The sequence below is a fragment of the Cotesia typhae genome, unplaced genomic scaffold (assembly GCF_013202065.1).
Source record: "Cotesia typhae breed Kobodo isofemale line unplaced genomic scaffold, CoteBio_Ctyphae contig_56, whole genome shotgun sequence".
Lineage (NCBI taxonomy): Eukaryota > Metazoa > Arthropoda > Insecta > Hymenoptera > Braconidae > Cotesia > Cotesia typhae.
The window spans coordinates 39,961-64,885 of record NW_027423760.1 but is presented as its reverse complement, the minus strand read 5'-3'; the positions used below and the strand labels follow the sequence as shown (position 1 = coordinate 64,885).

The window sequence follows — 24,925 nt, the reverse complement described above, 5'->3', positions numbered from 1 at the left end:
CGTTTGGAAACTGTATTTACATAGTACAGTCCAACCTTGAGTAATCTGTTTTTTCTTCAAAATTTTATGATAAATTATTTTTTTTCTTTGCTTAAATAAAGTTGTTATAGCTTAATAAAAATGACAACAACCAAAAATTTCTACACTCAAGATTTACCACCAAAAGGAGGATACAACCCTATTCAAACCTCACGAGTCGCCCTTCGGAGAATTTTAACTCGTAAGAATATTTCCTTTTTTTTTCTTCAATGTATTGATCGAAATAACCATAATAAAAATATGAGTCACTAACAATAAAAATTGACTTAAGCTATCTTCGAATGCGTATTATTAATAATATGTCTGAAAATATATTCTTTCTATTGAGATGATAAAAAAAGTACATTCAATCAAAATATTCAGACAGGTTCATTTCAGTTTTGATGGCATAATCTGCAATAATTTTTTGGTAATTAGTGAATTTTAATCCATAATAACATACGAATTAATCCATAGATTTCGAAATCAATTAAATTTATCCTTTTAATTCTATCTTCATTTTTATTACGTATCACGACATTATAAATGCATTGATTTGTTTGATCAAATCTTGCTGCTTAGTTTCTTTCTATTAGTTTACTTATATTTCATCATTTTTTTTAATTGTTATGTAATTTTTTTCTAATTCCGTTGAAAGCATAGGTTACTACTAACGTAATTATTTGTGTATACAATGCAACGAAATTGGAAACAAAAGTTCAATATTTTCAGTATATATCCCATCAATAAGTTTGTTTTCGTAGAATTTAATTTTCTCAAAAAAAAAAAAAAAAAAAAAAAAATATCAGTAAAAAAACAAAAACTTGACGCAAGTCTTTTGCAATGCGATTTTTCTAAGGTGAAAAATTATCAATATAATTTCAATATTATCGAGTTGAATTGTTAGTAGTCATGAACAAAAAAAAAACAGTAACAAAGTAAGCTGTATTTATAATTAAACAAAACCGATGTTATTTTTAAGCTTATTTTAAAAAATTTTTCTCGGAGTTACAGCTCGTTGAAAATCACCAAAAATTTCGAATTTTTTTTATATTCCTTAATTTTTGTGACTAGTGTGTATGGATGTAATTTTGTAAATTTCCTAATTTCTGCAATCAGCGAACTGATATTCAAATTTATTTTTTCGAATATCTATCTATTAATAGTAAATTTTAGAAATCTCCATGAAACTCTGAGATAAAGATAAAAATAAATTTGTCAACATCATAGGGATGTGGAATTTAGTCGGTTAAATATGGTCAAAAATAAAGAGAATAAGCTAAATAAATTGACTATATAATTTTGCTGAGCTAATCATTCGTCTAACTAATTAGTCTGATAAATTTTATTTACTATTAGACATCATAAACTTTAGAAATTAACAGACTTATATTTAATGTATCTGACAATTATTAAATAAAATGTGCATTAACATAACATATACTTTTTATAGCTGCTGTCGCATCAGGATTAACAATCGCAACAACTATCATTGGCGGTATTGGATATTTTTTCAATTATAGGTATGCACGGAGAGATCAAGTTGAACTCAGAAGTGCTAAATTGGCTGTTATGCCTATGCTCCTTGCAGAAAGAGATCGAGAGTAAGTATACTAATAATCACTATGAAATAGCTAAAGCTTATATGCTGAACAAATAATTCAAATTACAGTTATATAATATTTAATAGATGATTTATGAAATATTAATACTTGAGATCGAAATTGCACGCCCTATAACCCGAAATAGTTGAAGTAGTGCTCTACCTTCGCCTTATTTTTTTTCTCCCTAGTGGTTTTGATGACCCGGTGAAAACTCCGATGAACCACGGAGTTTCTACGGAGTATATTTCTTTATAGAGTTATCTCGAGGTATCGATGGAGTTTAGGCAGTGTTTTAGAGGAGGAAATACGGAGTATTGTGTGCAGCTGCGACCGAAGATTCCGATGGTGTTTTATTGAGGTATCTTTAGAGTATTGCAAGTGTTCTTACGGAGCATTCACGAAATATTGTCGGTGTTCTCACGGAGTATCTGCGGAGTATTCACGGAGTATGCTGGTGCTTTCGTGAAGTATTCACGGAGTATTACTGGTGTTCTCGCAGAGTATGCACAGAGTATTGCCGGTGTTCTAGTAGAGTTTTTATCGAGTTTCTTTGGTGTTATCGCACAATTTAACCGAAGTTTCGTCGGTGTTCTCATCGAGTTTTTTTAACGAAGTTTTCTCAGAGTATTTACCGAGTTAATGCATTTTTTCCACGAAGTTCTCATGGAGTTTCGATTTCATAAGCTTTTCAAAGACATAGAAAATCTTAAAATAATTTATAAATACATTCTTTCTTTTTCTTATAAAATAAATAGTGAAGTTATTTTTAAAATAATAAATAATTTATCTCAACTTTCAATTATAATCGACATCAACAGAATCTAATTAAAATGAATAAGCTCAAAGCATCCATGTACATGACTTGGACTAGTGACTAACGTTTCGGACTTCCAAGCATAAGAAACTATCTTCGAATCCAGTAATAATCAGCAATTTTTTTTCATTAAACAACATTAACAAGTTGTAACAGCGTAAAATACCCTGAATCAATAAGTCACCGGATATCGATAATTGTTCAACGTAGCACTGGCACGTCTCAATCTTCAAGCCTAAAGAGAGAGTGGGAGGGGGTAGTTTTGGGTTATTATACACTAGTCACAAAAATTAAGGGATATAAAAAAAATTCCAAATTTTTTGGTGATTTTCAGCGAGCTGTAACTCCGAGGAAAATGATCGCACAGAAAAAAAAAAAAAGCAAATTGTAGCTCCAAGTGTCTAGTTTTTAGATATGACCATGAAAATGTTTTGTCATCGTCAGGTCTGGAGAAGTCCTAAGAAAACTACTGAAAAAAATTTTTCGAAATTTTTTCGTCTTAAAAAGGTCTACGGGCTTCAAAAAAATTTTTCGATTGTTTCGTTTGAAAGCTCTTTTAGTAAATTTAATACCCTTTAATTTGACGTAATCAAAAAGCCTGTACGATAATTTGCCGCGGAGTTATCGTCAATCAAAGCAAAAAAGTTTTTTTGACTTTGGAAATCAATAACTCTGGAAATAATGACCGTATAGGAAATCGAAGGAGGGTTTTGAAAACTACACAATATTCTCTATAAGAGAACGTAAACCGCTTTTGAAGAAAAAATTTTTTTGAATTGAAAACTCGGACTGAAAAAAGACAAAAATTCGCATAATTAAGGATATTTGGATAACTTGGTATAACTTTGGATAAAATGGATGAACGAAGGATATCGTTGGTAATTTTTAACTTCAAAGTGTCCCCTAAAATCCCTAAGAAATTCAAAGCGCTGCGATTTTTTGTTCATAGTGCCCAGAAGCTTCAAATTCTGTGTTTTCGCAAAAATCACCATTATGAGCAATTTTGTGATTTTTATTCATTTTTCCATTGAAAAAAATTTTTTTCAAAATTCTTTATTTTTCGATCAAAGAGATTGATTTTTCAAGAAATTTGAAAAAAAAAAAAAAAAATTTTCAATTTTTTCGAAAATTTTTTCGAAATTTTTTTATCAAAAATTTTTTTTTAATTTTTTTTTTTATCGTCTTCAGAATGCATCACTATTGTCAAAAAAATTAACTCAATTTTTTCTGTCCGCTACAACTGCCTTAGTTTTAAATCTCATTTTAAAAATTCAATAAAAACAAATTGATATACCCCCGCGGAGTTGGGCTTTTCCTCACACAAAACTTGAATTTTACGTTTTCTTTTTAGCCTAAATTCCTTACGTGAATTTTATGTAAGCTTTTCTTTGATAAGCACCTTTTGATATGCCTCGTCGACATTTAGCTGCCACAGATGTGGCTCGCATTGTTACCCTCCTTCAAGAGGGCTACAGTCAGGTGGAAGTAGCAGCTTCCATGGGCGTGAGCCAGTCCGTTATCAGTCGGGCCTATGCCCGATTTAACGCGACTCAAAGTTACAATCGTCGTCCGGGTCAAGGTAGACTACGAATCACTACCGAGCGTGATGATCGAGCTATCATTCGAGAAGCTCGTCGAAACCCTACTGCGCATGCCCACACGATCGTCGAATATCACGTTGCGAAATTCCTTGCCAACAACGTAACAACGCTTGAGTCAACTGATGAAGATTGTGCAGTTGCGGATAGTCTCGCCGCAATCGACGCCCAAGCATGTCCCAAACATGCTCAATTGGGTTCAAATCAGGACTCATCGCTGGATGATTAAGCGTTGTTACGTTGTTGGCGCGGAGAAAAGTTCGCGTACGAACTGCAGTGTGAGGACGAGCATTATCCTGCATCAAAATGAACCGTCTTGCCCCCATGCGTGTGCGCATTGAAAAAATTGAGTTAATTTTTTTTGACAATAGTGATGCATTCTGAAGACGATAAAAAAAAAAATTAAAAAAAAAAATTTTTGATAAAAAAAATTTCGAAAAAAATTTTCGAAAAAATTGAAAATTTTTTTTTTTTTTTCAAATTTCTTGAAAAATCAATCTCTTTGATCGAAAAATAAAGAATTTTGAAAAAAATTTTTTCAATGGAAAAATGAATAAAAATCACAAAATTGCTCATAATGGTGATTTTTGCGAAAACACAGAATTTGAAGCTTCTGGGCACTATGAACAAAAAATCGCAGCGCTTTGAATTTCTTAGGGATTTTAGGGGACACTTTGAAGTTAAAAAATTACCAACGATATCCTTCGTTCATCCATTTTATCCAAAGTTATACCAAGTTATCCAAATATCCTTAATTTTGCGAATTTTTGTCTTTTTTCAGTCCGAGTTTTCAATTCAAAAAAATTTTTTCTTCAAAAGCGGTTTACGTTCTCTTATAGAGAATATTGTGTAGTTTTCAAAACCCTCCTTCGATTTCCTATACGGTCATTATTTCCAGAGTTATTGATTTCCAAAGTCAAAAAAACTTTTTGCTTTGATTGACGATAACTCCGCGGCAAATTATCGTACAGGCTTTTTGATTACGTCAAATTAAAGGGTATTAAATTTACTAAAGAGCTTTCAAACGAAACAATCGAAAAATTTTTTTGAAGCCCGTAGACCTTTTTTAAAACGAAAAAAATTTCGAAAAATTTTTTTCAGTAGTTTTCTTAGGATTTCTCCAGACCTGACGATGACAAAAATTTTCATGGTCATATCTAAAAACTAGACACTTGGAGCTACAATTTGCTTTTTTTTTTTTTTTTCTGTGCGATCATTTTCCTCGGAGTTACAGCTCGCTGAAAATCACCAAAAAATTTGGAATTTTTTTTATATCCCTTAATTTTTGTGACTAGTGTAGGTGAGCCGTGCAGTGCAAACGGGGAGAAGTGGTGTAACCGCCAGACGGAGTGTCACGGAAGATCAAGAGGGACCGATCCCCGGAGTTGATACGAGACGAAGGAAGCCAACAACAACTAGGACTTCATCCTCAAGCAGTGAGTGAGATCGTCGTTTTATCCATCAAGGTATCGGAAATTACTCTGTGGGCTAGAAGTGGACTGTGGTCTACCTATTACTCGGTTTACTTCTCCTCTTCTATTTTATTTTATTTATTTAATTTGATTATTTAATTGATAACAATTTAAAGATTTATTTAATTTGTAATTATTAATATTAGGAAATAGTTAGATAATTTAATTCGTTACTTTTTATTGAGGATTAGTTGTTAGACAACTATTAGCGTGGATATTGTCCAAGAATGTTTAGTTAAAATTACGTTGACGAAAATTATTAAGAATTTATATATATATATATATATATATATATATATATATATATATATATATATATATATATATATATATATATATAAAGAACACCGGAAAAACTCGGATACTCCGTAAGAACACCGATAGTACTCCTTGAGAAAACCGGCAGTACTACGTCGTTTCTGCACACAAAACTCCGCGTCGCTACCACTAAAACACTGTGTAAATTCCATCTATATCCCGAGTTACAGCAGAGTTTACTCGGAGTTTGGGCGGAGGCACCTAAGCCGCTAGGGTTCCAAATAAGATACATTTAAATTATTTACACAATTAATTATGTAATCGAGCGAGGTCGCCGAAGACGACCGAAGCTCGATTATAATTATATTGATGATTTCGTTCTCGAGATCACTAGGTAGTACCGTCTTTGTACGCATATTCACATCACAAAGTTCAACTGTAAAAACAAATATAAAGCGTTTCCCAGGTAACCGACTTATTTATCCTCATTACGTTTTTTGTGGGCTGTAAAGTGAACATCACATTTAAACATCTAATTAATTTAATTATTTTATTTAAAATAATTTATTCAGTTGACTATTTATAAAAAAAAAATTAGTTTTTATCTAATTTAAAAATGAGTAACAAACATCAAGCTTTTAATAACTCTGATTTAGAGTTACTTCAAAAGAAATTGAAACTCTACCAAGAGCTTTTCAATTTAGAAAATAAAAATCAACCATTGGAAGATTTAGTTAAAAATCAACCTGACAATGTTTCTGAGGGTGAATAATTATTTATTATTATTTTATTTTCTATTTGGGCAACCAAAATTAAATTTTTAATTTTGTTGTACCTTTTTTTTTTTTCGACTGGGTTAGAGTTAAAATACAGAGTTAGAATTTATTTAAAAATTATTTTTACTCTTTGCGTCAAGAGAAATTATTTATTGTTTCTACTTGATAGCTTCTCTTAACCTAGATCTTATGGTCTTGCAGACTCAAGTGATGACGACACTTCTAAAAGTGACATTGACTTGGAACCGGAAATTGATCCTTCCCGTAATAATGATCCCAAAGCATCAGTCGGGCTGCAAGATTCAAAGGCTCCTGAAGCTTCTACCCTCAGTGAACCTGTCCTTCAAATGTTGGGTTCTGAAAAAAGATCCTTGAAGGACAAAAGTTTCAATTTTCATCCGGAACTTGTATCATGCTGGAAAGAGATCCTCTCATCAGGCATGAACAAGGAAGATAAGTCGAAAATGGATAACAAATACCCTAACAAAGGTAATTGTCCTCTCGTTGCTCCGACTCTCAACCCGGAGATGCTTCCGTTACTTAATAAGACGTCCAAATCGCGTGATAAATACTTGGCTAATCACCAAGATTTATGTGGAAAAAGTTTAGTTGCTCTTGGCACAGCTATTTGTCAGATCTTCAATGACAAAGAAGAGCCTTTAGATAAACAAGACCTTTTACAACTTCTTTGCGATTCCAGCTCCATGATGTGTGAGCTAATGTTTCAATTGACTAAATCAAGACGTGCTCAATTATACCCTTGTGTAGATGAAAAAAGAAAATCTATATTGGAAGATTCACCCACAGACCAATTCTTGTTTGGTGAAAACTTAGCTAAAAAAATCAAGTCTGCTGTCGTAATAGAAAAAACTGGTCTTTCTATTAAAAATCAGAATTATAAAAAGGAATTTTCAAAATCGAAAACTTATTTAAACTGGAAGAGCCCGTCTGCTCCACGCTCCAACCAGACGGGCTACAATCGTTCTTTATTCATGAGGAAATCAAATGCCTTCAAGAACAATCATTCGACGAATCGATCCCGCTCAGAGAACCAACCCCCTCTTGTTCTACAAAACCAGACTCAGAACAAAAATTAAAGGTGAGTCCTGTCGCTGGTCGCCTGAAATACTTCATACATGAATGGTCCAAAATCACAGCTGATCCTTTAATCATTGAAACTATTTCTGGATATAAAATTCCATTCGTTTCTGCTCCAACTCAGTCGTCAAAACCTCTTAATAGTCATCTTTCAGTAGAAGATCATGTCCTTATTCAGAAAGAAGGGGATGATCTTTTGACTATGGGGGCTATTCAGGAGTGTTATGAGGAAGATGGCGAATTTTTATCTAGCATTTTTCTTGTTCCTAAAAAAAATAAAAAAATGAGATTTATTCTTAACCTGAAAAAATTAAATAAATTCATAGAGACTTCTCATTTTAAAATGGAAGATTATCGAACAATTTTAAAACTAATATCTAGAGATTGTTTCATGGCCAATTTTGACCTACAAGATGCTTATTTTATGATTCCAGTACATAATGAATATTGGAAATATTTAAGATTCTTTTTTAATAATCATCTCTATGAATTTATTTGTTTACCTTTTGGATTGAGTACAGCCCCATGGATTTTTACAAAAGTTTGTAAACCTATTAGTCATTTAAGAAGCTTACAGTTGTCATCAATAGTTTATCTTGATGATTGGTGGATGGTAGGTGACTCATTTGAATCATGTCAAAAAAATATAAACATTTCAAAAAATTTTTTAGAGTCATTAGGATTTATAATAAATAAGTCTAAGAGTAATCTCATCCCATCTACATTATGTAAATTTCTAGGTTTTTTATTTGATTCACATCAAATGACAATTGCTCTAACAGACGAAAAGATCCAATATTTATGATTTAATTTTAAAATTTAAAAATCTCTCCTTTTGTACAATTAGAGAGTTTTCTCAATTTGTTGGTAATATTACGGCAGCTTGTCCAGCTGTTAACTATGGTTGGGTTCATTCAAAAGCATTCGAACAACAGCGTTACTTAGCTCTTAATAATTCTAACAATGATTATGATCAAAATATGCCTATTTCTTCTCATTTAATTAAAGAATTCGATTGGTGGTCTAATAATATATTTATATCAAAATGTCCTATTAGAAATTCCAACTTTAAAATAACTATTTACTCGGATGCATCATCAACAGGCTGGGGAGCTTCTTGTCATGGACAAATAGCTTATGGACACTGGAACTCGAGAGAAAAATCCTATCATATTAATTATTTAGAACTTTTAGCATCATTTAACAGTCTAAAAACATTTGCCTCTGACCAACATGATTGTGAGATTCTTTTGAGAATTGATAACTCTACCACCATCGCTTACATTAATAAAATGGGAGGAACTAAGTATAAATATTTGAACGATCTAGCTTTTGATATTTGGTCTTGGTGTGAATTAAGAAATATCTGGATATTTGCTTCCTATATTCCTTCTCAGGATAATATCGATGCAGATAGAGCTTCTCGAATTGAAAATATAGATACCGAGTGGGAATTATCTCCCTATGCATTTAAAAAAATTACTCGACAACTCGGTAGACCAAATATAGATCTTTTCGCTTCAAATATTAACAAAAAATGTAAAAACTACTGTTCTTGGCATCGTGATCCATTAGCAGTATGTATTGGTGCATTTACTATCAATTGGAGTAACTTAAATTTCTTTGCATTTCCTCCCTTCTCTCTAATTCTAAAAATTTAAAAACAAATCCAAACAGATCAGGCTTGTGGGATTTTAGTAGTTCCAAATTGGAGTGGTCAGCCATGGTACCCTTTATGGTTATCTTTACTAGAATCAAAACCAATTATTTTCCAACCAGATGCTAATCTTCTTCTTTCTCCTTGTAAAACAATTCAACATCCTTTAGCCTCGAAACTATCCCTGATGGCAGCTCGACTATCCAACAGGCATTTCTAAGACAAGGTTTAAGTAATGACTCTGTTAATATTTTGGTGAAATCTATTTCTGCTACAACACTTAAACAATACTCCAAACCAATAAGAGATTGGACATCTTACTGTATATCTGAAAATATTGACATTTTTAACCCAAATGAAGAAAAGGTTGTAGAATATTTAACATCAAAATTTAATAATGGAGTAAAGTATAGTTCTTTAAATACTATCCGCTCTGCTTTATCATTAATATGTGATAAAGATTTAGGAAAAAATTTTTTAATATCGAGACTATTGAAAGGTGCTTATAATATTCAACCTGCTAGACCCAAGTATGATAGGATTTATAGTTTAGATCCTGTTCTCGAAAAATTAGAAAGACTAAACCCACTTAATAATCTTAATTTACACCAATTAACAAAAAAATTAGTTGTTTTACTTGCAATAGTTTCTGCACATCGGGTCCAAACGATTTCTTTAATTAAAAGATCTAATATTCATAAAAGAAATGATGGCTATGAAATTGAAATCCCTGATAGGATTAAATCCTCTCGACAGGGTGCATTTCAGCCCCTTCTGGTTATCCCAAAATTTAGTAATATTAACTTATGCGTAGCTTCGACATTACAACATTACCTAACTGTCACATTTACTATTGTAAATAACAATGACTGTATTTTTCTAACAATTAAAAAACCTTATAAAAAAGCATCAAAAGATACAATCAGTAGATGGATAAGATCCTTTTTAACTGAGTGTGAAGTTGGTGAAAACTATACTTCTCACAGTCTTAGACATGCGTCTACTTCAACTGCCTTAAGCAAAGGAGTTGATATAAATATTATTAAAAGTCTTACAGGATGGTCTAATAAATCAAAAGTCTTTGAAAAATTTTATAACAGACCTATAATTAACAATAAGACCACGTTTGCGTCATCAATATTGTCTTAAGATTACTTATTATCTAACCATTTGTTTTACTTAATTTAAAAAAAAAAAAAAAAATATACCTTTTCACAATTTCAATTTGTTATGATTAATTTAATTGTTCATTATTACTAATAAAAAAAAAAAAAAATTTTTTTATTTTCTTTTAATTGAACTTTACTGTTCCTTAGTAGTATGGGGCATAACTGGGGAGACACAACAAACCCCCACTCCTCGGCCACTGGCGCCAGACCTTTTCCTCACCCCTCAGCGTTGGGTTCCCCTGAGTGTTGGTGCCGGGTGTCTGGGCCTTTTGATTGACAGTTGTTAATTGACTTGTGGAAAATGTTTTTCTCGAATGTTTACAGAAGTGTTGTCATGGCAGGGGTAATTAAGATGGTAAGGATAGGTGTATGTTTTTATGTTTAAAGATGTAGGTCATAAATTAGTCATGGCATGGGAAAAAGATGTAGGATTGCATGATTTTCTATTTATTTTTGAAGATGTGGTTTATTTTTAAAATGAAAACAAGTAAAATATTTCGTTTTTTTCTTTATTTACCATATTTCTTCTTATTTATAAAAATAGTAGTACAATTAATAATGTTGGTACAATTATTATGAACAATAAAATTAGTAATACAATTAATAATACAATTGGTATATTATGTACTTATATATTAAACATAAAGTCCTAGGTCATCAGACGCAATTTCTGCTTTATTATCAATGAAAGCAAAGAAATCATCCGAGATTTTGAAAACTTCCTGAAGTTCGTTATTTAACACTGCCACGGAATAAAATCCATCGTTTCGTCGCAAAAATGTAATATTATCAAGTACACATGATGCTGAATCTGTGAAGAAGCCATTTGCGTCGTATATATACACACGGTCCACATTTAATGTTTTGCGAATTTTATTCGCTTTTTTAATATGTGCAAGTATAGATTTTGGGTAAATCGATACCCGTTTGACAGATTCTAACGACTTAGGCTCCATTTTTATGATAGAAAGTGATGATAACGAAGACACCCTAGGAGGTTCTTGTAGGTTGACGTGAGAAACTGTAGTAAGTCTATTTTGGTATGTGTGGGGGTAGAAAACTTGAGATAGAGTGTGGAGAGGCAGAGCTTCTATTTGAGGTCTTTACGTTTTTTCCAAATAAATTTTTTCATCATTCTTGTCGCTAAGCGCATACGCAATGGAGCATTCAAATTTCCCCTGTAATCGACGAGGTAGTCTGAAGTCGAAGCTGAATTATTAGAGTTATTACCTGAAAATTTAGTAAATCTAAATTCAGTTCATTTAGATTCACTTACATCAAGTGAAGTGTCAAATAACGTGAATAATTCAATTGAAGAAAATGAGGATTTAGTGTTTTTACGGGAACATGGAATAGCATTAAGCCCTTCCCAACAAATTGACATGGAAGATTTTGACGAGGATTTGTTTGATGGTAAGTTGAGAAAATATTTATTATTATTTAAAGTTTTACGATTGTATAACTTAATTATGTATTAATACTTTGTTTTTTTTTTTTCATAATTTTTCATAAGTAGGAATCATTCAGCATGGAGGAGAACGAGTACGACACCATAATATTGAAGAAAATCAAGAGAATTCCGATAATGAAGATCAATTAATAAACGGAGGTGTAGGAAATAATAATATAGATCAACCGTTAATTCAAATTTTTAATGGAGTAGAACGGCTTGAAAGATTTCGGGTAAACACTCATCTGATGGAATTTCGCATACAGCCTGTACCACACGGCGTCAATGCAGTTCAGTGGACTATAAGTGCTTTCCGTGAAGTTTATAATAAAATAATAGAAGCAGGTGGAGCTGGACAAAATCGGTTTTGTTTAAGTTTCCGTTTCGAAGGGTTACAAGGCAATGCAGCGTTTCAAAGTATGCGACCTATTGATGGATATGAGTTTGCGAAATTTTGTTCACTAAATCCCACAATTGTTCAAAGTGCTGGTGGTTTTAATGGAACAGACACTTTTCAAATAAAGTTACACATTGTGGAAGCAGTGGTTGGACAAAAATATTCCGAGGCATGCGACAGAAAATGTCCACCCGGAGTGTTAAAAATGAATAATAATGATAATCTTTGTTTACCTAGAGCTCTTGTTATGGCACTAGCAGGGCAAAGAAAAATAACCGAAAAGGCCTCCATTGGACAATTGTATGAAGAATGGAATCGTATACGTGATTCGCGAAATAAAGGAAACTCTTACCAAAAAGAGAAGGCTTTGAAACTTATCGCAGAGGCTGGAGTGTCAGTACCTGAGAGTGGTTGCGGATTACCAGAAATAAAAAATTTCAAGCATATTTTATACCAATGAAGATAGCGATCATTGTGTATAAATTGAAAAGCACTCCTTCAACTGCATCAGACGATGTAATTTTCGATGGGTCAAACACCGTTATTGCTCAAAATGGAAACATAATTCACACACTAAGAATTCTTTATTACCCCGAGGAAAATCACTATGAATATATTCAGACAATATTGAGTTTTCAGGCAGCACGACATTATTGTGAACCATGCAGAGTGACGTTCAAAAACCCGTATGATCATAAAAATTGTTCTTACATGTGTAATAAATGTTATGCTAAACCTCCATATGATTCAACACAAGCACATAAATTTTGTAACAATTACAACCGCGTGTTTTATGGACAAATGTGTTTTACTCGACATCTTACACCTGGTTCGTATCAAGGACAGCAAACGGTTTGTGAAAATGAGCAGTTTTGTACAAATTGTAAAATTTTCACTTATCCGAGAAAATCAAAACATGAGTGTGGTAAATCAATGTGTACGATCTGTAATAAATTATGTAAAGATCAGCATCTGTGTTATATTCCGGTAGCCAAACCTTTAGACAATAGTAAAAAGTATACACGATTTGTCTACTATGATTTGGAAACACGTCAGGATGAAGAACTTTATGTGGGCACATCAGTCTATAAACATATTCCTACTTTATGCGTGGCTCAATCAGTATGCGATTTATGTTGTGATAATGACAATTTTAATCCTAATTTATGTGATTGTATTAATTGTGGGTTGAATGAAATTAATTTTCATGGTGTGGATTGTGTTGAGAAATTTGTGAATTACATTTTTGATCAAATTTTATTTTGTAAATTTATTTTGTAAATTACAAATTTACAAAATATTTTTCTTATTGCTAAAAAATTTACAAAATTTTTTTTTATTTTCTAAAAAATTTACAAAATTTTTTTTTATTTTCTAAAAAATTTACAAAATATTTTTCTTATTTCTAAAATTATACAAAAATTTTTCTTAGCGTATTAAACAATGACGAGGCAAAATGGAGGAAAATATGGCACAGTTAAAAGGACCGAAAATCGGTAAGGTAGATATGGCCAGTGGGGATAGTTAATAATAAACAAGAAGTCGGGCAGGATAACCTAGGACTTTATGTTTTTCTTTATATTTTTATTCTTTTTTCGCTCGTTTGTATCCATAAGGAAAGCTATCAGCTACCCCCACTCTATGCCTTTTAGGACCTGTAGCTCTGATAATTTTCGTTTCCTTGTTCGTTAAGACCTGGTGCTATTGATCTCGCCGGATACATTTGTATTGAACATGAAAAGGATCAATGTTATCAACCACGAGAGAACGTACGGTATTATAATTAATCAATTCTGATGATTCAACATTTAATTTTACTCCTTTAAGTTTACAACACTCTGCAGTAGAATCGTCTGGCTTTTTAACCACATATGTATAAAATTTTGGACCTCCAGATACAAATGACGAAATATAACTACCCTCCCCGTAGCTTTCTAATTCGTCAGTGAGATCACCTAGGAAATCCCCGGTTGGTAAATCTCTATTACCGTCACTTACATAAATCACAGAGTCAGTATCATAGTATAAAACTTTAGTATCTAGATAATCTAAGTAAGAATATAATTTTAATCTTGCCTGCGCTGTTGTAAATGCTGCAATAACCACATTCGCCCTGTCTGATGGGGTGTAACTATCTACATTATTTATCCAATTTACAATGATTGAATCTTTGTTAATAGGGACAAATTCAGTTATTTCTATTTCAGGATCAAAAACTAAGTCATATAATTCTTCACATGTTCGAACTATAGACTTTTTCTTCATATTCTCCCGCTGGCCGAATTTTCCCCAAAATGAATTTAAAAATAACTTGGCTAAAGATCTTAACCCAGGATTTTTTTCAATTTTTTCTTGCTCTAACTTAACCCCTTCTCTTTCCTCATACCTATCTAAATATACTTGCTTAGATTTCTCATCTACACACTGACTAGGCCAACCGGATGCCTGTTGTTTAATTTTTAAGAAAGTATTTATATATCCCTCAAATAACCCTGCGCTATTTTTATCTTGAGGATTATATTGTACTACCTGGTATTCCCAAATTTCATCAATTTCTCGAATAACATACCCGTTTTCTACAGCTTTTCTAAGCTCACATGCAACCCATGTACCACATAACTCTCGGTCAGATATATTTTCATGGTGACAATCAGTCTGTGTTTGATCTTGACAGCAGCTTTGACATAAAGGGAAAAATAATTTTCCATGCGCTCTGACAGGTAAAACTGGATGATATAGATTACGTGGGGGTAATACTCTGCATTTAATTAATCCTTGAACGTTATCTATATTTTTACTTGGTGCTATATTTTCACATGCATCAGCCACATAAACTTTGGGGTGACAGATAGGGAAACAACCGGTTTTTAAAACCCAAGGATACAGCGAACATACATTGACATATCTGATTTTTTCAATATCTTCGCCCTTTGAATTTTTCTTTACGTCGTAATATGTTTTTACGTTGCCTGTACGCCCGCCAAAAAAAGCATCTCGAGGATTTAAAGATTTAACTGATATCACTTTAGAACTATTTAAAAATAATTGCAAGTCCTGATTATTTTTTTTTCTCTATTAAATTCACATTCCCAAATCTCAGTTAAGATATAACCACATTCTTTAATTTTTAAAGATTGCAATTGTGTGGCCTCATATCTTGACTTGAGAGTATTATTCTTTTTTGTTTTTTTATTTTCGGTTTTATATATAATATTTTCTCGATCATTTTTGAAACATTTAGGACAACCATGCCAAAAACATCCGTGAAATTGATAAGCATAATTTACCCGTTTTTATCAATTCTATAACCATCCAATTTTACACCATTTGGTGTCTTGATTTCTCTGTCTCGTAAAGCGTGAACTATTGAAATATTATTTTTTTCTTCAAGCCATGTAAACCATTCAAGAGCAATTCTAGACTGATTATCCCCTAAGCGGTATCCTGAACGTGGCACAATACCTATTTGCTGTTCTTTTAAAAAGTTGCGTCTATAAAACAGCTTACAGGTAGAGGCTATCGTGGTACATTCTAAAAAGGGACATACATTACCGCAATTTAAAATAATTTTACGAAATCTGTTACATGCTATACGTAAAATACTTACATCTAAGCGACAGTAAAAAATAATTTCTTCTTTAAAATTAAATACTTTATTTATAATTAACTGATCATTATGCCATTGTAAAAATTCATTTTTTTCTTTTTTACTCATTGAGTCAGGGCTATAATATTTTTTATCAGGTATAGCCCCTACATAATTTTGATTTTCTCTAGTATTAAATAAATGAGGAAAATAACCTTACTTTATTTGATCCTCAAAACCAAAAGCTTTAGGAAGGGCAGCTAGTGGCATTGGCATATAGTTTAAACTATCAATAAATTTTATTTTTTTCTTATTTAATTCTAACAATGTTATACTTGTACCGTTTATTATTACGACTATATCTTTGTATTGTCTTGTCATAACTTCCGATAGAATAAATTGACCGTCAAATCCTTTGGCGTTGTGAGCTATACAAATCACTTTTTTACAGTTTTTCAACTTACTTAGATCAAAAATGTAATTCACAAATTTCTCAACACAATCCACACCATGAAAATTAATTTCATTCAACCCACAATTAATACAATCACATAAATTAGGATTAAAATTGTCATTATCACAACATAAATCGCATACTGATTGAGCCACGCATAAAGTAGGAATATGTTTATAGACTGATGTGCCCACATAAAGTTCTTCATCCTGACGTGTTTCCAAATCATAGTAGACAAATCGTGTATACTTTTTACTATTGTCTAAAGGTTTGGCTACCGGAATATAACACAGATGCTGATCTTTACATAATTTATTACAGATCGTACACATTGATTTACCACACTCATGTTTTGATTTTCTCGGATAAGTGAAAATTTTACAATTTGTACAAAACTGCTCATTTTCACAAACCGTTTGCTGTCCTTGATACGAACCAGGTGTAAGATGTCGAGTAAAACACATTTGTCCATAAAACACGCGGTTGTAATTGTTACAAAATTTATGTGCTTGTGTTGAATCATATGGAGGTTTAGCATAACATTTATTACACATGTAAGAACAATTTTTATGATCATACGGGTTTTTGAACGTCACTCTGCATGGTTCACAATAATGTCGTGCTGCCTGAAAACTCAATATTGTCTGAATATATTCATAGTGATTTTCCTCGGGGTAATAAAGAATTCTTAGTGTGTGAATTATGTTTCCATTTTGAGCAATAACGGTGTTTGACCCATCGAAAATTACATCGTCTGATGCAGTTGAAGGAGTGCTTTTCAATTTATACACAATGATCGCTATCTTCATTGGTATAAAATATGCTTGAAATTTTTTTATTTCTGGTAATCCGCAACCACTCTCAGGTACTGACACTCCAGCCTCTGCGATAAGTTTCAAAGCCTTCTCTTTTTGGTAAGAGTTTCCTTTATTTCGCGAATCACGTATACGATTCCATTCTTCATACAATTGTCCAATGGAGGCCTTTTCGGTTATTTTTCTTTGCCCTGCTAGTGCCATAACAAGAGCTCTAGGTAAACAAAGATTATCATTATTATTCATTTTTAACACTCCGGGTGGACATTTTCTGTCGCATGCCTCGGAATATTTTTGTCCAACCACTGCTTCCACAATGTGTAACTTTATTTGAAAAGTGTCTGTTCCATTAAAACCACCAGCACTTTGAACAATTGTGGGATTTAGTGAACAAAATTTCGCAAACTCATATCCATCAATAGGTCGCATACTTTGAAACGCTGCATTGCCTTGTAACCCTTCGAAACGGAAACTTAAACAAAACCGATTTTGTCCAGCTCCACCTGCTTCTATTATTTTATTATAAACTTCACGGAAAGCACTTATAGTCCACTGAACTGCATTGACGCCGTGTGGTACAGGCTGTATGCGAAATTCCATCAGATGAGTGTTTACCCGAAATCTTTCAAGCCGTTCTACTCCATTAAAAATTTGAATTAACGGTTGATCTATATTATTATTTCCTACACCTCCGTTTATTAATTGATCTTCATTATCGGAATTCTCTTGATTTTCTTCAATATTATGGTGTCGTACTCGTTCTCCTCCATGCTGAATGATTCCTACTTATGAAAAATTATGAAAAAAAAAAAAAAAACAAAGTATTAATACATAATTAAGTTATACAATCGTAAAACTTTAAATAATAATAAATATTTTCTCAACTTACCATCAAACAAATCCTCGTCAAAATCTTCCATGTCAATTTGTTGGGAAGGGCTTAATGCTATTCCATGTTCCCGTAAAAACACTAAATCCTCATTTTCTTCAATTGAATTATTCACGTTATTTGACACTTCACTTGATGTAAGTGAATCTAAATGAACTGAATTTAGATTTACTAAATTTTCAGGTAATAACTCTAATAATTCAGCTTCGACTTCAGACTACCTCGTCGATTACAGGGGAAATTTGAATGCTCCATTGCGTATGCGCTTAGCGACAAGAATGATGAAAAAATTTATTTGGAAAAAACGTAAAGACCTCAAATAGAAGCTCTGCCTCTCCACACTCTATCTCAAGTTTTCTACCCCCACACATACCAAAATAGACTTACTACAGTTTCTCACGTCAACCTACAAGAACCTCCTAGGGTGTCTTCGTTATCATCACTTTCTATCATAAAAATGGAGCCTAAGTCGTTAGAATCTGTCAAACGGGTATCGATTTACCCAAAAATCTATACTTGCACATATTAAAAAAGCGAATAAAATTCGCAAAACATTAAATGTGGACCGTGTGTATATATACGACGCAAATGGCTTCTTCACAGATTCAGCATCATGTGTACTTGATAATATTACATTTTTGCGACGAAACGATGGATTTTATTCCGTGGCAGTGTTAAATAACGAACTTCAGGAAGTTTTCAAAATCTCGGATGATTTCTTTGCTTTCATTGATAATAAAGCAGAAATTGCGTCTGATGACCTAGGACTTTATGTTTAATATATAAGTACATAATATACCAATTGTATTATTAATTGTATTACTAATTTTATTGTTCATAATAATTGTACCAACATTATTAATTGTACTACTATTTTTATAAATAAGAAGAAATATGGTAAATAAAGAAAAAAAACGAAATATTTTACTTGTTTTCATTTTAAAAATAAACCACATCTTCAAAAATAAATAGAAAATCATGCAATCCTACATCTTTTTCCCATGCCATGACTAATTTATGACCTACATCTTTAAACATAAAAAACATACACCTATCCTTACCATCTTAATTACCCCCTGCCATGACAACACTTCTGTAAACATTCGAGAAAAACATTTTCCACAAGTCAATTAACAACTGTCAATCAAAAGGCCCAGACACCCGGCACCAACACTCAGGGGAACCCAACGCTGAGGGGTGAGGAAAAGGTCTGGCGCCAGTGGCCGAGGAGTGGGGGTTTGTTGTGTCTCCCCAGTTATGCCCCATACTACTAAGGAACAGTAAAGTTCAATTAAAAGAAAATAAAAAAATTTTTTTTTTTTTATTAGTAATAATGAACAATTAAATTAATCATAACAAATTGAAATTGTGAAAAGGTATATTTTTTTTTTTTTTTAAATTAAGTAAAACAAATGGTTAGATAATAAGTAATCTTAAGACAATATTGATGACGCAAACGTGGTCTTATTGTTAATTATAGGTCTGTTATAAAATTTTTCAAAGACTTTTGATTTATTAGACCATCCTGTAAGACTTTTAATAATATTTATATCAACTCCTTTGCTTAAGGCAGTTGAAGTAGACGCATGTCTAAGACTGTGAGAAGTATAGTTTTCACCAACTTCACACTCAGTTAAAAAGGATCTTATCCATCTACTGATTGTATCTTTTGATGCTTTTTTATAAGGTTTTTTAATTGTTAGAAAAATACAGTCATTGTTATTTACAATAGTAAATGTGACAGTTAGGTAATGTTGTAATGTCGAAGCTACGCATAAGTTAATATTACTAAATTTTGGGATAACCAGAAGGGGCTGAAATGCACCCTGTCGAGAGGATTTAATCCTATCAGGGATTTCAATTTCATAGCCATCATTTCTTTTATGAATATTAGATCTTTTAATTAAAGAAATCGTTTGGACCCGATGTGCAGAAACTATTGCAAGTAAAACAACTAATTTTTTTGTTAATTGGTGTAAATTAAGATTATTAAGTGGGTTTAGTCTTTCTAATTTTTCGAGAACAGGATCTAAACTATAAATCCTATCATACTTGGGTCTAGCAGGTTGAATATTATAAGCACCTTTCAATAGTCTCGATATTAAAAATTTTTTCCTAAATCTTTATCACATATTAATGATAAAGCAGAGCGGATAGTATTTAAAGAACTATACTTTACTCCATTATTAAATTTTGATGTTAAATATTCTACAACCTTTTCTTCATTTGGGTTAAAAATGTCAATATTTTCAGATATACAGTAAGATGTCCAATCTCTTATTGGTTTGGAGTATTGTTTAAGTGTTGTAGCAGAAATAGATTTCACCAAAATATTAACAGAGTCATTACTTAAACCTTGTCTTAGAAATGCCTGTTGGATAGTCGAGCTGCCATCAGGGATAGTTTCGAGGCTAAAGGATGTTGAATTGTTTTACAAGAGAAAGAAGAAGATTAGCATCTGGTTGGAAAATAATTGGTTTTGATTCTAGTAAAGATAACCATAAAGGGTACCATGGCTGACCACTCCAATTTGGAACTACTAAAATCCCACAAGCCTGATCTGTTTGGATTTGTTTTTAAATTTTAGAATTAGAGAGAAGGGAGGAAATGCAAAGAAATTTAAGTTACTCCAATTGATAGTAAATGCACCAATACATACTGCTAATGGATCACGATGCCAAGAACAGTAGTTTTTACATTTTTTGTTAATATTTGAAGCGAAAAGATCTATATTTGGTCTACCGAGTTGTCGAGTAATTTTTTTAAATGCATAGGGAGATAATTCCCACTCGGTATCTATATTTTCAATTCGAGAAGCTCTATCTGCATCGATATTATCCTGAGAAGGAATATAGGAAGCAAATATCCAGATATTTCTTAATTCACACCAAGACCAAATATCAAAAGCTAGATCGTTCAAATATTTATACTTAGTTCCTCCCATTTTATTAATGTAAGCGATGGTGGTAGAGTTATCAATTCTCAAAAGAATCTCACAATCATGTTGGTCAGAGGCAAATGTTTTTAGACTGTTAAATGATGCTAAAAGTTCTAAATAATTAATATGATAGGATTTTTCTCTCGAGTTCCAGTGTCCATAAGCTATTTGTCCATGACAAGAAGCTCCCCAGCCTGTTGATGATGCATCCGAGTAAATAGTTATTTTAAAGTTGGAATTTCTAATAGGACATTTTGATATAAATATATTATTAGACCACCAATCGAATTCTTTAATTAAATGAGAAGAAATAGGCATATTTTGATCATAATCATTGTTAGAATTATTAAGAGCTAAGTAACGCTGTTGTTCGAATGCTTTTGAATGAACCCAACCATAGTTAACAGCTGGACAAGCTGCCGTAATATTACCAACAAATTGAGAAAACTCTCTAATTGTACAAAAGGAGAGATTTTTAAATTTTAAAATTAAATCATAAATATTGGATCTTTTCGTCTGTTAGAGCAATTGTCATTTGATGTGAATCAAATAAAAAACCTAGAAATTTACATAATGTAGATGGGATGAGATTACTCTTAGACTTATTTATTATAAATCCTAATGACTCTAAAAATTTTTGAAATGTTTATATTTTTTTGACATGATTCAAATGAGTCACCTACCATCCACCAATCATCAAGATAAACTATTGATGACAACTGTAAGCTTCTTAAATGACTAATAGGTTTACAAACTTTTGTAAAAATCCATGGGGCTGTACTCAATCCAAAAGGTAAACAAATAAATTCATAGAGATGATTATTAAAAAGAATCTTAAATATTTCCAATATTCATTATGTACTGGAATCATAAAATAAGCATCTTGTAGGTCAAAATTGGCCATGAAACAATCTCTAGATATTAGTTTTAAAATTGTTCGATAATCTTCCATTTTAAAATGAGAAGTCTCTATGAATTTATTTAATTTTTTCAGGTTAAGAATAAATCTCATTTTTTTATTTTTTTAGGAACAAGAAAATGCTAGATAAAAATTCGCCATCTTCCTCATAACACTCCTGAATAGCCCCCATAGTCAAAAGATCATCCACTTCTTTCTGAATAAGGACATGATCTTCTACTGAAAGATGACTATTAAGAGGTTTTGACGACTGAGTTGGAGCAGAAACGAATGGAATTTTATATCCAGAAATAGTTTCAATGATTAAAGGATCAGCTGTGATTTTGGACCATTCATGTATGAAGTATTTCAGGCGACCAGCGACAGGACTCACCTTTAATTTTTGTTCTGAGTCTGGTTTTGTAGAACAAGAGGGGGTTGGTTCTCTGAGCGGGATCGATTCGTCGAATGATTGTTCTTGAAGGCATTTGATTTCCTCATGAATAAAGAACGATTGTAGCCCGTCTGGTTGGAGCGTGGAGCAGACGGGCTCTTCCAGTTTAAATAAGTTTTCGATTTTGAAAATTCCTTTTTATAATTCTGATTTTTAATAGAAAGACCAGTTTTTCTATTACGACAGCAGACTTGATTTTTTTAGCTAAGTTTTCACCAAACAAGAATTGGTCTGTGGGTGAATCTTCCAATATAGATTTTCTTTTTCATCTACACAAGGGTATAATTGAGCACGTCTTGATTTAGTCAATTGAAACATTAGCTCACACATCATGGAGCTGGAATCGCAAAGAAGTTGTAAAAGGTCTTGTTTATCTAAAGGCTCTTCTTTGTCATTGAAGATCTGACAAATAGCTGTGCCAAGAGCAACTAAACTTTTTCCACATAAATCTTGGTGATTAGCCAAGTATTTATCACGCGATTTGGACGTCTTATTAAGTAACGGAAGCATCTCCGGGTTGAGAGTCGGAGCAACGAGAGGACAATTACCTTTGTTAGGGTATTTGTTATCCATTTTCGACTTATCTTCCTTGTTCATGCCTGATGAGAGGATCTCTTTCCAGCATGATACAAGTTCCGGATGAAAATTGAAACTTTTGTCCTTCAAGGATCTTTTTTCAGAACCCAACATTTGAAGGACAGGTTCACTGAGGGTAGAAGCTTCAGGAGCCTTTGAATCTTGCAGCCCGACTGATGCTTTGGGATCATTATTACGGAAGGATCAATTTCCGGTTCCAAGTCAATGTCACTTTTAGAAGTGTCGTCATCACTTGAGTCTGCAAGACCATAAGATCTAGGTTAAGAGAAGCTATCAAGTAGAAACAATAAATAATTTCTCTTGACGCAAAGAGTAAAAATAATTTTTAAATAAATTCTAACTCTGTATTTTAACTCTAACCCAGTCGAAAAAAAAAAAAAGGTACAACAAAATTAAAAATTTAATTTTGGTTGCCCAAATAGAAAATAAAATAATAATAAATAATTATTCACCCTCAGAAACATTGTCAGGTTGATTTTTAACTAAATCTTCCAATGGTTGATTTTTATTTTCTAAATTGAAAAGCTCTTGGTAGAGTTTCAATTTCTTTTGAAGTAACTCTAAATCAGAGTTATTAAAAGCTTGATGTTTGTTACTCATTTTTAAATTAGATAAAAACTAATTTTTTTTTTATAAATAGTCAACTGAATAAATTATTTTAAATAAAATAATTAAATTAATTAGATGTTTAAATGTGATGTTCACTTTACAGCCCACAAAAAACGTAATGAGGATAAATAAGTCGGTTACCTGGGAAACGCTTTATATTTGTTTTTACAGTTGAACTTTGTGATGTGAATATGCGTACAAAGACGGTACTACCTAGTGATCTCGAGAACGAAATTTGAAATATAATTCTCTATTAAATCTTACTTCCAAAAAGTTACTGTTATTGATCTTTTTATTCTGACTTGGAAAGAAAAAACTTGGTAAGATGATTGACCCTACAAGCCATCACTGCAATTTCCTGTTAATTTCAAATGCCAAGCTCTCCAAATTTCACCTATTATGTCGTTATAATAGAATATTTAAACTGCATAACTTTTAAACAAATCAACTGATTTTAGAATGCTTGACGACATTTAACGTAGTTAAGAGAGTGCTATTAAAATTCTCAGAAAAAAAATCCGATCTGATGGCAAACTGATAAATTATTTTAACGAATCACTTTTTTTTTTTCTTCAAAACTGAATATCTCACCTATTTATCGTAATCAGTAGATTCTCCGAGCTTAGTATATACTTTTGTATTTTTCCATTACAAAATAAATTCTAAACTATAAAGATGTCATTATTTTTGAATTTTTAATTAACAGACGTTTTAATTTCATGATTAGTTTTGTAAAATGAAAATTATTCTTACAATTAGAATAAACAGTTAGGAACATTATCAAATTGTTATCTTGAATTAGAATATAAATTTACAGATTTCTCAAGCAAATAAGAAAGAATCGTGATGAAGAAGCTCGTCTTATGGCAGATTATCCCGGATGGGTAGTTGGAACATATTTTGGAGAGCCAGTGTTTAAAAATGAACCAGAAGATAAATTTATTTCACCATCTTATGCTGAATATAATATTCACTCTTCAGTAAACGATCACAGTGAACGCTCTTTTCGAACTTTAGTAATGTAATGTAACTTGAATTTAATATACCCATATTTTTTGTTAGACTAATAAACTTGGTAATGCAGTATAATGTATAGTAAAATAATAAAAGTCTATCTGTTTAACGACTTGCTTGTGTTTATTTATTGTATTTATTTTCTGAGTACCTAATTTCATTGATATGAAAAATTTCAAAACGTCTTACAAAATACCCCTAAAAAATGACTTTCTTTTGAAACAAACCTTAAAAAAACTACAAGATTACATCTGGCGTGAAGATTTAGAATAGAGCAAACCTTGATGGCATTTCAATTGCCATAAAGAAAAATTTATGAAATCGGTTGACCCTAAAGGCCATTCCTGCAACTTCCCACTA

At 32.0% G+C, this 24,925-nt stretch overlaps 1 protein-coding gene across 1 annotated transcript; it reads left to right on the top strand.

The window, feature by feature from the left end:
* On the top strand, positions 1-24,677 carry Nd-b16.6 (NADH dehydrogenase (ubiquinone) B16.6 subunit). Its single transcript, XM_074250349.1, has 3 exons — positions 1-220; positions 1,472-1,622; positions 24,369-24,677. Exons 1-3 carry the CDS (start codon positions 121-123, stop codon positions 24,574-24,576), a joined length of 459 nt encoding a protein of 152 aa, XP_074106450.1. The 5' UTR covers positions 1-120; the 3' UTR covers positions 24,577-24,677.
* The last annotated feature ends 248 nt before the right edge of the window (positions 24,678-24,925 follow it).